Here is a 12,166-nt window from a genome sequence, read left to right as displayed (position 1 = left end):
CCTTCCCTTCCCTTTTGAAGGGAACTGGTGAACTGAGCAGAAAATGGCCTGGAAACAGCAGGGCATCCAGAGATGCAGCCTACCCTCCTCCCTAAACCATGGAAAAGGAAGATCAGTTAACAGATAACCGATGGGGTATTTGCAGTGTGTGCGCCAGGCACTAACCTAGGCCCCGGGGAGACAGTGGTGAACCAGACAGACGCGCGGCCCTCTTGGGGCTGAGGTTCCAGCCAGATTCTTATTTGGCCCTGTCCCCCAGGGGCGATGGTGGCCCCAGTGGCCGTCCGCAGCTCACCAGCCTTTGCTCCCTGCCGGGATGGAAAGAGATCAGGGCAACAGTAAGACCCCTTAGTCCTTGGAATTCCCCGATTCGGGCCTTTCTCTACTTGAGACCACCTTCAGCACTCGCTCTGGCCAAGGTCAGCCGCCTAAGAGTGTCGCCCTGGGGCTTGGGAGCATGCTATGAGGCCCTAATTCTGGCCGGCTAAACACAAGGCCCAGAGCCCAGTAGTTGCCCCATAAACGCTGCTGTCTCGTTTCCAGCAGGCGACTAACCCCCCAAACTTAACCGGGAACGTACTGTGGGATTAGTCACGTGGACCGCGGGGCCTGCGGGTTTGCTGTGCGCATGCGCCTCCTTGGAGGAGGGGCGCCGGTCCCGCCCCCTCCTCGCGTTCCAGGTCAGCCCCGCGTGCGAGTTGCCCGCCCTGCTTCCTGAGCGGCTGTGAGCGGGGCGGTGACACCATGGCTCTGGAGGCGATCCGCTACTCTCGGGGCTCGCTGGAGATCCTCGACCAGCTGCTCCTGCCCCAGCACAGCCGCTACGAGCCAGTGGGCTCGGTGCGCCAGGCCTGGGAGGCTATCCGCGCCATGAAGGTGGGGCCACGCGGCGGAGTGGCAGGGCTGGGGTGGGAGGGGGCGCCCCCGCCTGACGCCAGGATCCCCCCCCTCCAGGTGCGCGGCGCCCCGGCCATCGCGCTCGTGGGCTGCCTCAGCCTCGCCGTGGAGCTGCAGGCGGGCGCGGGGGGACCGGGACTCGCCGCGCTGGTGGCTTTCGTGCGCGACGCGCTGAGCTTCCTGGTCACCGCCCGGCCCACCGCCGTCAACATGGCCCGCGCTGCCCGCCACCTGGCCGAGACCGCAGCCCTGGAGGCTGAGCGCGAGGGTGCCACGGAGGAGGCGGTCCGGGAGAGGTAGGGGGACCTTGTGCCAGGAGCTGCTCTACGTGGAGGCTATGAACGCATTTTTTCGCAGAGCGACCCGGTTTACATATAAGGAAACTGAGGCACGGCACATCAGTCCAAGGCCACACAAGCAGGACTAAGAGTCCACCCCAGGCAGCTGGGTCCCAAGGTCCTTGCACTCAGTCCCTTGACTCTGCCTCCTGAGAACATGTCCAGTCCCACCTGCCTTAGAGGTCCTTTTCTGAGCCACCACATTCTCCTGGTTTTTGCTTTTGAGGAATGTTTCCTGTCCTGATCCCCTCCCTGCCGTTTTGTTTTTCCACTCTCCCCTGCTGTAGCTGTGTGGTTGCCGTCTGTGTTCCTTGATCCCACCAAGCTTGCTCCTGTCTCAGGGTCTTTGCACATGCTATCTCTGTAGGCAGGCTACAGAGCTAACTCTCCATCAGGTTTCACCCACCCCTTCACGTAACACAGCTCATCTCTCGTGCTCTGTCCCCTGATTCTGCTGCCTTCTCCTTCATTAAGTGTGCACCGCCTGCCTCCCCCTCCCTACTGTGAGCTCCACAGGGACAGAGATTTTTGTCCTGTTCATTGCTGTGCTCTCCCACTTACCTGAGGTAAACGTGTTATGTGAGCAAATGGTGTGACAGGTGACAACGGCAGAAGGGTGTCAGCCCCACAGCCGGGAGAGGCTTGAGCAAGAGGGCTCCTGCAGTGTAGCCTTGGCCAGGGAGGAGGGGCTAGCCTGGGTCCCAAGGCCTGGCGACTGGTGCTGAGAGCCCCTTGTTGGCCCCAGAGTGATCCGCTGCGCTGAGGACATGCTGGAGAAAGACCTCAAAGACAATCGGAGCATCGGGGACCTAGGAGCCCGCCACCTGCTGGAGCGGGCAGCTCCTGGGGGCGGCAAGGTGACCGTGCTGACCCACTGTAACACTGGTGCACTGGCCACTGCTGGCTATGGCACAGCTCTGGGTGAGTGGGCATCCATGGGAATGGGGAAGGGCCCTTTTTGGATGCTAGAGAAAGAAGCCCTAACCACTTTACCCACCAAAAAGATATGAATTTATTCTTGTACACAAGTGCTTAGGGCGTTAGCTTCAGGTATGGCTGGATCCAGGGTCAAATAGCGGCCTCAGGATCCATCTGTCCCCATTCCTAAATTCTGCCCTCCATGATGGCATCATTCTCATGCTCCACACGTCAGCAGGGAGGCTGCTAGGGTTCAGGTCATGAAGAGCCAAGGGTCTCTAAGCTGACAGTGCCAGAAGACTCTTCGCATCTCAGGGGCTTTGATGGGGTCACTTGCCTATCCAGGATCACTCGGTCAGTGGGTCCAGCCCAAGCCATGTTCCTAGAGAATGGGCAGGATGCAAATTCCAAGAGTGCTGAGAAGGGAGGAGAGGACCCCCCAAAAGAAAGATTGGGGTGGCCCTTCCTTTGTTCCTAGGGACTGAGGCCTTGATGGCAAGACATCGATGTATTCACTCAACAAACATCAATTAGGAACCAGAGTGCCCTACCATTCCTGCATACATGCACTCCTTTATTCACTCAGCATTTACTAAGCACCTACTGTGTGCCAGGCACAGTTCTGGGCACTAGGGACCCACCAGTGAACACAGTAGACAGAACCTCTGGCCTGAGGAACAGGAAAGAAGGAGGAACAAACAACCAATCAGTAAATATGTGTGCTGTGTTCAAAGGTCATTAAGTACTAAAGAGAAAGAGCCGGGAAGGGGTCAGAGGTGTGGGGGCTTGCTGTGGGAGATGGGGGATCAGGGAAGGCCTTACCGAGATGTTCTCTGAGCACCCATGTACCCGGCAGAAGGAATCACTGCAAGGGCCTGGGGACGGGACTGTGCCCGGTGAGCCTTTGGTGAGCTGTGCCTCATTTTTTTTTTTTTAATATTTATTTATTTTGAGAGAGAGAGAGCAGGGGGCAGAGACAGAGGGAGAGAAAATCCCAAACAGGCTCCACGCTCAGCATGAAGCCCAACACTGGGCTTGATCCCACAACCCTGAGATCACAACCTGAACCGAAATCAAGGGTCGGCCGCTCAACCGACTGAGCCACCCAGGCGCCCCTGTGCTTTGCTTCTAAACAATAAGCCACCCCTGCCCGTGTGTTGCTTTCCATCTCATCCTGACATCCTGGTGGGCCGGGCCCCACAGGTGTGATCCGCTCACTGCATGCCCTGGGCCGTCTGGATCATGCCTTCTGCACCGAGACCCGACCCTACAACCAGGGAGCCCGGCTGACGGCCTTCGAGCTGGTGTACGAGCAGATCCCCGCCACCCTCATCCACCGGGGTGTGTCAGGTCAGCAGGTGCGGCACCGGTGGGCAGGGCTCCAGGCGTCCAGGGCCAGGTTATGACCCCAGCATCTTGCTCCCCAGCTGTCGTCGTGGGAGCCGACCGCGTGGTTGCCAACGGTGACACGGCCAACAAGGTGGGCACCTACCAGTTGGCCATCGCCGCCAAGTACCATGGCATCCCCTTCTACGTGGCTGCCCCCAGCTCCTCATGTGACCTCCGTCTGGAGACGGGCAGGGAGATCATCATCGAGGAGCGCCCAGGGCAGGAGCTGACCGATGTCAATGGGGTCAGGATCGCAGCCCCCGGTAAGCTGTCCCCTTAGAGGGAGGGCACCACAGCGCCTGGGCACCTCCCTTTAGGCACCGTGGCCCTGTCATGGGAGCCGGTGAATTTAGGGTAGAGTCAGCCTTCTGGGGCATAAGCAGCTCCTTCCAGCCATATCTTGGAACAGAAGCACCCTGCAGGTCAGATTCCAGGTCAGAGTGTACAACACTAATGAGTTAGGAGACTTAGGGCAAGTTGTCCTGCTGTTCTCCGTCTGGGTTTCCTCCCTTGAAGAAGAAATAAGAATACTGCCTCCCCTAGTGCCTGTGAAGAGACACTGATGTTCTCAGCTTCCCCGTGCCGCTGGCTGCCAGGAGCAGGATGCCTGAGCTCTCCCGCCCCCAGGGCCCCAGTGCTCCCTTCTGATGATGTGGTGTGTCCCATCCCTAAGATGAGCTCCTACCATGGCCCAGCTCATAAACCCCAGGGCGCTCGTGAGTTCACCCATGTGACGTGGAAGACAGTGCGTGGCCCTTGCTTAGTGCTCCTTAGATAGTAACAATTAGGATTGGAAATCTTTTATAAAAAGGACCAGTTAAGATCCCTAAGCACTGAAAATACTGTGGGGCTGCTACCCCAGAGTCCAAGTACGGAGCCAAGGTAAAACCACACTATACAGCTAAGCGCAGGCAAGTCCTAACATTCTGTTGTTTTGTGCTCCAATTCCTCACAGCTTTTTAAAAATAGATATATTAATTCCGTAATTTTTTTTCCTCCGTTTTGCTTTTGGTGCCCCTGCTTTCCTGGAGGCCTGATGAGCACTGGCCAGAATCTGTAAGACTGTGTAAAGCAGCATCAACAACACCCCCCTCCCCCCACAATAAAACCAGGGCAGCAGGGTAACCAGGATGCGAGACACGGGCCAGGTACAGTCTGCTCCAGCCAGTGGTCCCAGGAACGCAGACCCTAGGGGGATGGGTCTTCTGATTTTTCCAACAGCTACATTTTGAAAGCTGGCAGCTAACTCAGTGGTTTTAACAACTGTAAGCAGAGAGAACAGAGGCCATGAGTTTGCAGCCTCTTGTGTAAAAGGTTGTTATTCATTCAGCAAATATTTTTGAGTACCTGGCCGATGCTCGGTGCTGCGCTAGGGCGCCGGGGATACAGGGGTGAAAAAGACGTCAGTGCCCCTGCACTTGTGGAGCTGACAATCCAGTGGGGAAGACAGACAACAAACAAGATAAATAACAAAACCACAGTGTTTGTTAGAAGCGGGTGCGAGGGCAGGAGAAAGACACAAGGCAAGGACGGGCATGGGAAGGGTCTGTGCGGGGAGAGTTAGACGCAGTGATTGGAGAAGTCCTTGCTGGGAGGGTGACATCTGAGCAAAGACCTGAAGGAAATGAAACGGTGAGTCACGTGCCTACTGGAGGCAGAGGGGACTGCCTGCACAGAGGCTCTTAGATGGGTTCCTGGAGCTTACAGAGACCCTTGGAGCCGGCAAAAGTGGGGTAGATGTCTATAAGACTTCTAAGCCTTCTTGGACAGTGACCGCCCAGGAATGGTGGGGGGTGTAAACTTGTTCCTGGGTGCTAACACCCCATGTAGTGCCTTCGTGCCCTTACAGGGTTAGCATCCCCAGATTGTCAAGGGTTCCCCAACTCATGAACCACCGTGCGGGAGACAGGTGATGAGCTTGAGAACTTTCACAGAACCACGTACCTGCCTTCTTGCCTCCCCTTTCTCTCCCGCAGGCATTGGGGTTTGGAATCCTGCCTTCGATGTCACTCCCCACGACCTCATCACCGGCGGCATCATCACAGAGCTGGGGGTCTTTGCTCCTGAGAAGCTCCGGGCAGCCCTAAGCACCACCGTGTCCTGAGGGTAGGGACCCTAGGTGGACCCCAGAAGTAACCTAGGGACCCCCAGAAGTAACCAACCTGACTCTCCATATCCTGGCCCTGTTCCCTTAGGTTTTATAATAAACTTCTCGAATGGCTTGCTCCCAAACTGACCTCCTTCCCCCAACCACCCTTCTTCCTAGAGCAGGGAGAGCACACAGGGCCTTTGCATGGCCCTTAAGGGCCCTGTAACTGGAGCCAGCCTGCCCAAGTGCAAAACCCAGCTCAGCCCCTTTCTCTACAGTGTGATCTTGGCCAAGTCACTTCTCCTCTCCATGCTTTGGTGTTCTCATTTATAAAATGGGGACAATACCAGCACTGCCCTCTTAGGTTGCTTCATGGCTAGAACCAGGGCAGTGACTGGGGTACAGAATTTTAAAGGGGACACCTAAAAGCTCATTAATCAAGATAAATAATAGCTTCATGAAATATTTTTTATTTTATTTTTTCTAGAGAAAGAGTGAGCACAGGTTGGGGGTCGGGGCAGAGAGAGGGAGAGAGAAAATCCCAAGCAGAATCCATGCTCAGCATGGAGCCCAATGTCCGGCTAGATCTCACAACCCTGAGATCAGACGCTTAACCAGCTGAGCCACGCAGGCGCCTCTGATTTTATTTTTTTAATATTAATTTTTTTAAGTAATCTCTACATCCAACATTGTGGCTCAAACTCAAAACCCCAAGATCAAGAGTCACATGTTTCTCTGACTGAGGCAGCCAGGCACCCCTAAAGTTTTATTTATTTATTTATTTATTTATTTATTTATTTATATCATTTTTTTAAAGACTTTATTTATTTGTCAGAGAGAGAGGGAGCACAGGCGGGGGGGAGCAGCAGGAAGAGGGAGAAGCAAGCTCCCTGCTGAGCAAAGAGCCCTATGTGGGACTCCATCCCAGGACCCTGGGATCATGACCAGAGCTGAAGGCAGTCATTTAACTGACTGAGCCACCCAGGCGTCCCATAAAATTGTATTTTTAAATGTTGAGAATACTATTTATATTGATTACTGAATTTTAGGCACCTGTAAAGTTTGCACCAGTGCCTCAATCACTTCACCCTAGTCCTAAACTAAATTTTATGTACAAAGAACATAAAACTAAGCTTTACAAAACAAATGAGCGGTCAGTAAATGTTATCTTACCATTATAACTTTTACTAGGAAGTTTCTGCGAAGGGTCGCGTATGGTCCGCCCTTTTGCGGTCCTGTCTGTGTAAAGCTTTGCCACGTTGTGTCCCGTGAGCCTTTGCGCCCTGCGGCCCCACTGTATCCCACTTTGCCCTGCGCCTTCCGGCTGCGATTGCTTACAGCCCCGCCTTTTCCGGCGCATGCCCCATCATGGCGCAGGGGCAGCGCAAGTTCCAGGCGCGGAAGCCGGGGAAGAGCAAAGCAGCGGCAGCGGCCTCGGAGCGAAACCGGGGCCCCAGGAAGGGTGGTGAGGAGCTGTCAGGGGTCTGGGGAGTGAGGAGGGCCTGGGGCTCCCCGGCCTTACGCGAGTGCGTCTCTTCCTAGGTCGTGTGATCGCCCCCAAGAAGGCGCGCATCGTGCAGCAGCGGAAGCTCAAGAAGGTGAGTGGGGGCTTGCGAGCGGCGAAGGAAGGAGCCTGGAAGCCCGGGGGGGGCTGGCAGAGGATGGTGCCTGGGCCCGGTGGGGGAACCTGGAGAACTCAGCTCTCTGAGTCTCAGTTTCTTTCGACTCCTGTGCCATGGGTACCGGAACATCACGTACCACGTTCCGCGGGCCTCGGAGGAGCAAGGCCTGACGCGCAGAGAGTGTTCAGCACACGTTAGCTGCTCTCGCTGTTACCGTTCATAGAAATCAGGAGGGGAGGTGGCGTGGCAAAGTAGAAACCCCAGCTTTGCAGAAAGTGCTGCGTGCGGTCGCAGCTCCATCAACAGCTAGTATTTCTTCACCCTGAGTCTTGTACATGTAAAATGGTCATAGTCATAGCACCTCTGTTCCAGAGTTGTAAGGATTTAATGCCATGGGCCACTTGTAAAGCGCCGAGAACAACACAGGACACAAGGGAACGTTAGCTGCGTTGGTTGTCATTTTTGTGGTTGTACTTAAATGCAGCTTCTTTATATAGGTGGGTAGGGCTGAGTTTATAAAGAAGTTTAAAGAGATTTGAAACTGGTTTTACTGGAGTCAGATTTGGGTTCAAATTGTACTCCACGCTAACTAATGCATAGTCTTGAACAAATTGTTTAGTTTCCCCAGACCCTCGGTTTTCTGAGACCTGGGTACCCAGCGGTCCGCTTACCTCCATCTGGCAGCGGAGGCGGGCTGTCTCATTGGCGTGTCAAACTCAGCATAGCCAAAACCAAACTCCTGATCCTCCCCTCTTTCCCCGACATGACGCTGCCACAGTCTTGATTCAGGAAGACTCTGTCCTTCCAGATACTTGGGATCATCCTCAGTTCCCTCCTTCTCTCACATCTGGGTCTGATCCCATCCTTTTTGCTTTTAGTATTCATTTAGAATCCACCCATCATTCCCTTACCTGGTCCCATCCCATCAACTACCACCTGGACCCGTGCAGTGACATCCTCCCTGGTCTCCTGCCTCCTCCTACAGCAGCCAGAGGGCGCCAGTGAGCACCCAAGTCTGGGCACCTTGGTCCTCTGCTCAGAGCCTTCAGTGTCTCCCAACCCACCTCAAGAAAAGCCAAAATCCTCCCCGTGGCCCACAAGGCCCTGCATGATCTGCCCTTGTCACCTCCCTGCCCTCCGCTCCCATTTTCCGCCTTGCTCACTGGCCCCTTATCCCACCTCCGCACTTTTGCACTGGTTGTTTCCTCTGCCCAGATTCTTCCAGAAATCCACATGGCTCCCTTTCTCAGAGTCTAGTCTGACTGCAGGCAGTGCTTCTGAGCAGCTGTCCCCAATAACACACACTCCTCACTTGTTATCCTGTGTTCTTTCTTGGATAGCAGCATTTCCCTTCACTTTAACCTAGCAGGTCATGGGCATTTATGTCATCTCCATACACACGCTGAGTGCCAGCTCCCTGAAATTTTTCTGTGTCTTGTTTGCTGTTGTGTCCCCTGCACCCAGGTATGTGACAGTTATGGTGGTCATGGAACTCATAGGCAGGATGGGGTGGTTTAAGAAATATGATTAAAGTACCAGTTTTTTACCCCAACCCCTTTGCCCTTGCTCGCTCACATCTCTGTGTCTCGGAACCCCAGTTCTGCCATCTGCCAGGCGGAGATGACATGGGCCAGGAGGGACTTCTGCCTGGAAGCTGAGACCAAAGGCTCTGGGCACGTAGGGTTCCAGTCTCCCATCCCTCACCTGTTTGGGGAAGCCTGGGCAAGTGCCTCCTCACTGCAGGAACCTGTTTCTTCATCTGTGAAATGGGAATGAGCAGAGATTTAGAAGCTGAGGTCCAGACACGGGAACGGAAATTTTTAGTGCAGGGCAAAAGCAGGACTTAAACCCCAGACCCTTAGGGGCTGTTTCGGGGCGAGCTGCTCACCCAGCCCCCATGCGCTCTCTACGGAGAGAGGGCAACAGGTCAGGCACTACCCGCCCTCCAGCTCAGGTCCCAGTCTCATTGCCCTGTGGTTGCCCCCTCAGGACCTGGAGGTCGGGATCCGGAAGAAGATCGAACACGACGTGGTAATGAAAGCCAGCAGCAGCCTGCCCAAGAAGCTGGCGCTGCTGAGGGCCCCTGCCAAGAAGGAGGCAGCCTCTTCCTCCTCCACCAAGACACCTTCCTAAGGACAGCAGCCCGTTGGAGGCCATCACCACAGCCTCCGGGCTCAGCCCCATGCCGGTGACCCCATAGACGGCGCTGTAAGGAGGAGCCGCGCTCCCCGGAGCCTCAGGGGGCGTGCATCTCAAGTTTCATTGGGGGCCTAGCCTGTGAGCAGATGATCAGCAGATCTGAAGTGCACTGGTCAGCTTCCCAGGGTGCCATGGACTCCAGAAGGGAAGGAAATGTTCACCAACTTCCTGTGTCCCCGTCCTCCAGTCTTGTCTCCACTGGTTTAACCCAAAGCAATAAACCTGACTGTGATTCCTCCTGGGCTCTGCCTGCTCCTGTGAGTGGGCCGGCGCTGGGGCCCAGGTGCCCCAACTAGGCTAGTCCCCACAGTTTCCACCAGAGACCAGCCATGTGCCCGGGGGGGACGAATGGGCTTCTGCACCTTCACCCCGGGAGCTGGAGGAGTCTTTACACCCCTCCCACCCTGGGTGACTCCCACCGACCTCACTTGCCCGCACACCCTCCACAGACATGCCTAGGTCACCGCCTCTGCCAGAGACAAGCCAGGCGTCTTAGGGAGTGACTTTCCCATCCGTAGGACAGATGCTGACACCACCTGGGAGGGTCTCGGTGCCAGTTAAACCAGAATGCACTTCTGAACTGCTCGGGCCACCTTGATCTTGAAAGCCCTGACAACTTGTATTTATGTAGTATCGCCAGTGGTCTAGGCACTGTTCTAGTGCTTTCCACCCCACTTCAGCCCTTGTGATGGCCCGGTTAGGTCATGTCACCAACATGACAAGAGCAGGGATTTGCACAGCCACCAGCAGGGTCCTCGCTCCCCATTGACCAGCCGCTGTCTCTTCTAGACTGAGGCTCTCCTGCGCCCTCTTGGGCCCCTCTGTCATTCGTTGTTGGCAGTCTGCTGGACTGGACCGGACTGTGCGTTCCTGAATTTGACAGCCTTCCTGCCCTCCCCCTGCTGGGGTGTGGGCAGCAGGTCACGGCTCAGGAACTAGGCTGCAGACCAGGGTGATGCTGAGCTGCTGCGTTGGGGGAGGTGACGGCCCTGTGGGTACAGTATGACATCTGTGAGTGACTGGCCCCCAGCCCGCGAATCCACCGCAGATGGCTTTTCTGGGCCCCACACGGTGGTGGTCAAAAGTTTCTGAACTACTAAAATGTTACAAGCTAGGGGACATCCCCTGTGGAAAAGTTTGGTGGTCCTCAGTAAGTTTAGTCTAGAATCACCGCCTGACCCAGCCATTCCACTCTGAGTCACATGCCCAAAAGGACTGCAAACGGGGACTCGACCAACAGCTTGTACACGAATGTTCACGGCAGCACTAGTTGCATTCTACCTGAAGATAGAAGCAGCCCAGGTAGCCCTCGATAGACGGCGGGTAGCGTGTGGCCCTGTACGGCGGCCGCAGTGCACGTCCAGCGTGAGAAGGTATGAGGTGCCCGCGCGCTACAACACGGATGCACCTTGAAAACGTGCTGCGTGAAAGACGCGGCCACAAAAGGCCATGTGTTGTAGGATTCCATTGGTGTGAAATGTCCACAGAGATCCACAGAGAGCAGACCAGTGGGGGCGGTGGGGACTGCTAATGGATGCTGGGGTCATTTTTTTTGGAGTAAAAGTTCTGGAACTAGACAGAAGTGGTGGTTGCAAAACAGTGTGAATACTGAATGCCACTGGACTGTACACTTTTTTTTTTAAGGTTTATTTTATTTTTAAAGATTTTATTTATTTATTTGACAGCCAGCGAGAGAGGGAACACAAGCAGGGGGAGTGGGAGAGGAAGAAGCAGGCTCCCAGCAGAGGAGCCTGATGTGGGGCTTGATCCCAGAACTCCGGAATCACGCCCTGAGCCGAAGGCAGACGCTTAACCGCTGTGCCACCCAGGCGCCCCTAAGGTTTATTTTAGAGAGCGCGGGGCGGGGGGGAGGCAGAGGGAGAGAGAATCCCAAGCAGACCCCCACCAAGCTTGGAGCCCCACTTGGGGCTCGAGCCCACGACCCTGAGATCATGACCTGAGCTGAAATCAAGAGTCAGATGGCCAACCTCCTGAGCCACCCGGGTGCGCCTGACTGTATGCTTTTAAGTGATGGGTTGTTTGTCTTTTTTTTTTTTTTTTTTTAAGAAATTTTTTTTATTTGAGAGCGCGCACATATGAGCAGGGGGATGGGGCAGCAGGAGAGGGAGAAACAGACTCCCCACTGAGCAAGGAGCCCAATGCAGGAGTCAATCCAAGGACCCTGAGATCATGACCTGAGCCAAAGGCAGACCTTTAAAAGACTGAGCCACCCAGGCGCCCCTAAATGGTGGGTTTTATATGTGAGCAGTTTCACACAAAAAGTCCTAATTTACATCTTGAACAAATCACAACTTGTGGCAGCAGAGCCCAAATTTGATGGAAAGACGGGCTTGGGGTTTCCCCAGGCCCAATGCTCAGGTTTCAGCGGGGGCGGGTTTGGGGAAAGGGGGGCCGGAGGACTGGAGGGCAGGGCTGCGTTCAGGGGTGCGATACACGCATCCGCACGCCCTTCCGTGAGCCCCACTCGGGCAACCCCGAGGCCCGTGCTGTCTGCCCACGGCGCAGCAATGTCTCCCCTTAAGCAGGCAGCGAGTGGCTTCTGCCTTTCGAAATGGAGCCCTCTGCCCACTGGGCGTTTCTTGTACACCTGCTACGTGCCAAGCTCAGCTAGGTAGAGCGGAGAGCTAGCATCCTAGCAGGGAAAACAAAACCGGGAAAGCCCGCCAAGCCTGCCCCTTCCAACCCCCCCCCCC

The 12,166-nt window shown here is 55.3% G+C and overlaps 2 protein-coding genes across 2 annotated transcripts; both read left to right on the top strand.

The window, feature by feature from the left end:
• The first annotated feature begins 630 nt into the window (after nt 1-630).
• Nucleotides 631-5,767, top strand: MRI1 (methylthioribose-1-phosphate isomerase 1). Its single transcript, XM_008711724.2, has 6 exons — nt 631-876; nt 955-1,193; nt 1,981-2,156; nt 3,357-3,503; nt 3,581-3,805; nt 5,519-5,767. The coding sequence occupies exons 1-6, from the start codon at nt 745-747 to the stop codon at nt 5,644-5,646; spliced, it is 1,047 nt and encodes a 348-aa protein (XP_008709946.1). The 5' UTR covers nt 631-744; the 3' UTR covers nt 5,647-5,767.
• A 1,173-nt stretch (nt 5,768-6,940) lies between these two features.
• On the top strand, nt 6,941-9,694 carry CUNH19orf53 (chromosome unknown C19orf53 homolog). Its single transcript, XM_008711725.2, has 3 exons — nt 6,941-7,096; nt 7,174-7,229; nt 9,243-9,694. Exons 1-3 carry the CDS (start codon nt 7,000-7,002, stop codon nt 9,384-9,386), a joined length of 297 nt encoding a protein of 98 aa, XP_008709947.1. The 5' UTR covers nt 6,941-6,999; the 3' UTR covers nt 9,387-9,694.
• Nucleotides 9,695-12,166: the final 2,472 nt, after the last annotated feature.

Source organism: Ursus maritimus, unplaced genomic scaffold, assembly GCF_017311325.1.
Source record: "Ursus maritimus isolate PB19 unplaced genomic scaffold, ASM1731132v1 scaffold_14, whole genome shotgun sequence".
Classification (NCBI taxonomy): domain Eukaryota; kingdom Metazoa; phylum Chordata; class Mammalia; order Carnivora; family Ursidae; genus Ursus; species Ursus maritimus.
Note: the sequence above shows the minus strand (reverse complement) of the source record. Positions and strands in the feature narration are given on the sequence as shown.

Bases quoted from the DNA above. Each gene is read 5' to 3' on its own strand.
- MRI1 (XM_008711724.2), top strand. From the start codon at position 745: ATGGCTCTGGAGGCGATCCGCTACTCTCGGGGCTCGCTGGAGATCCTC. The intron at 3,504-3,580 runs GTCAGCAGGTGC...CTTGCTCCCCAG, and splicing joins CATCCACCGGGGTGTGTCAG to CTGTCGTCGTGGGAGCCGAC. The intron at 3,806-5,518 runs GTAAGCTGTCCC...TCTCTCCCGCAG, and splicing joins GGTCAGGATCGCAGCCCCCG to GCATTGGGGTTTGGAATCCT.
- CUNH19orf53 (XM_008711725.2), top strand. From the start codon at position 7,000: ATGGCGCAGGGGCAGCGCAAGTTCCAGGCGCGGAAGCCGGGGAAGAGC. The intron at 7,097-7,173 runs GTGAGGAGCTGT...GTCTCTTCCTAG, and splicing joins CCGGGGCCCCAGGAAGGGTG to GTCGTGTGATCGCCCCCAAG. The intron at 7,230-9,242 runs GTGAGTGGGGGC...TTGCCCCCTCAG, and splicing joins AGCAGCGGAAGCTCAAGAAG to GACCTGGAGGTCGGGATCCG.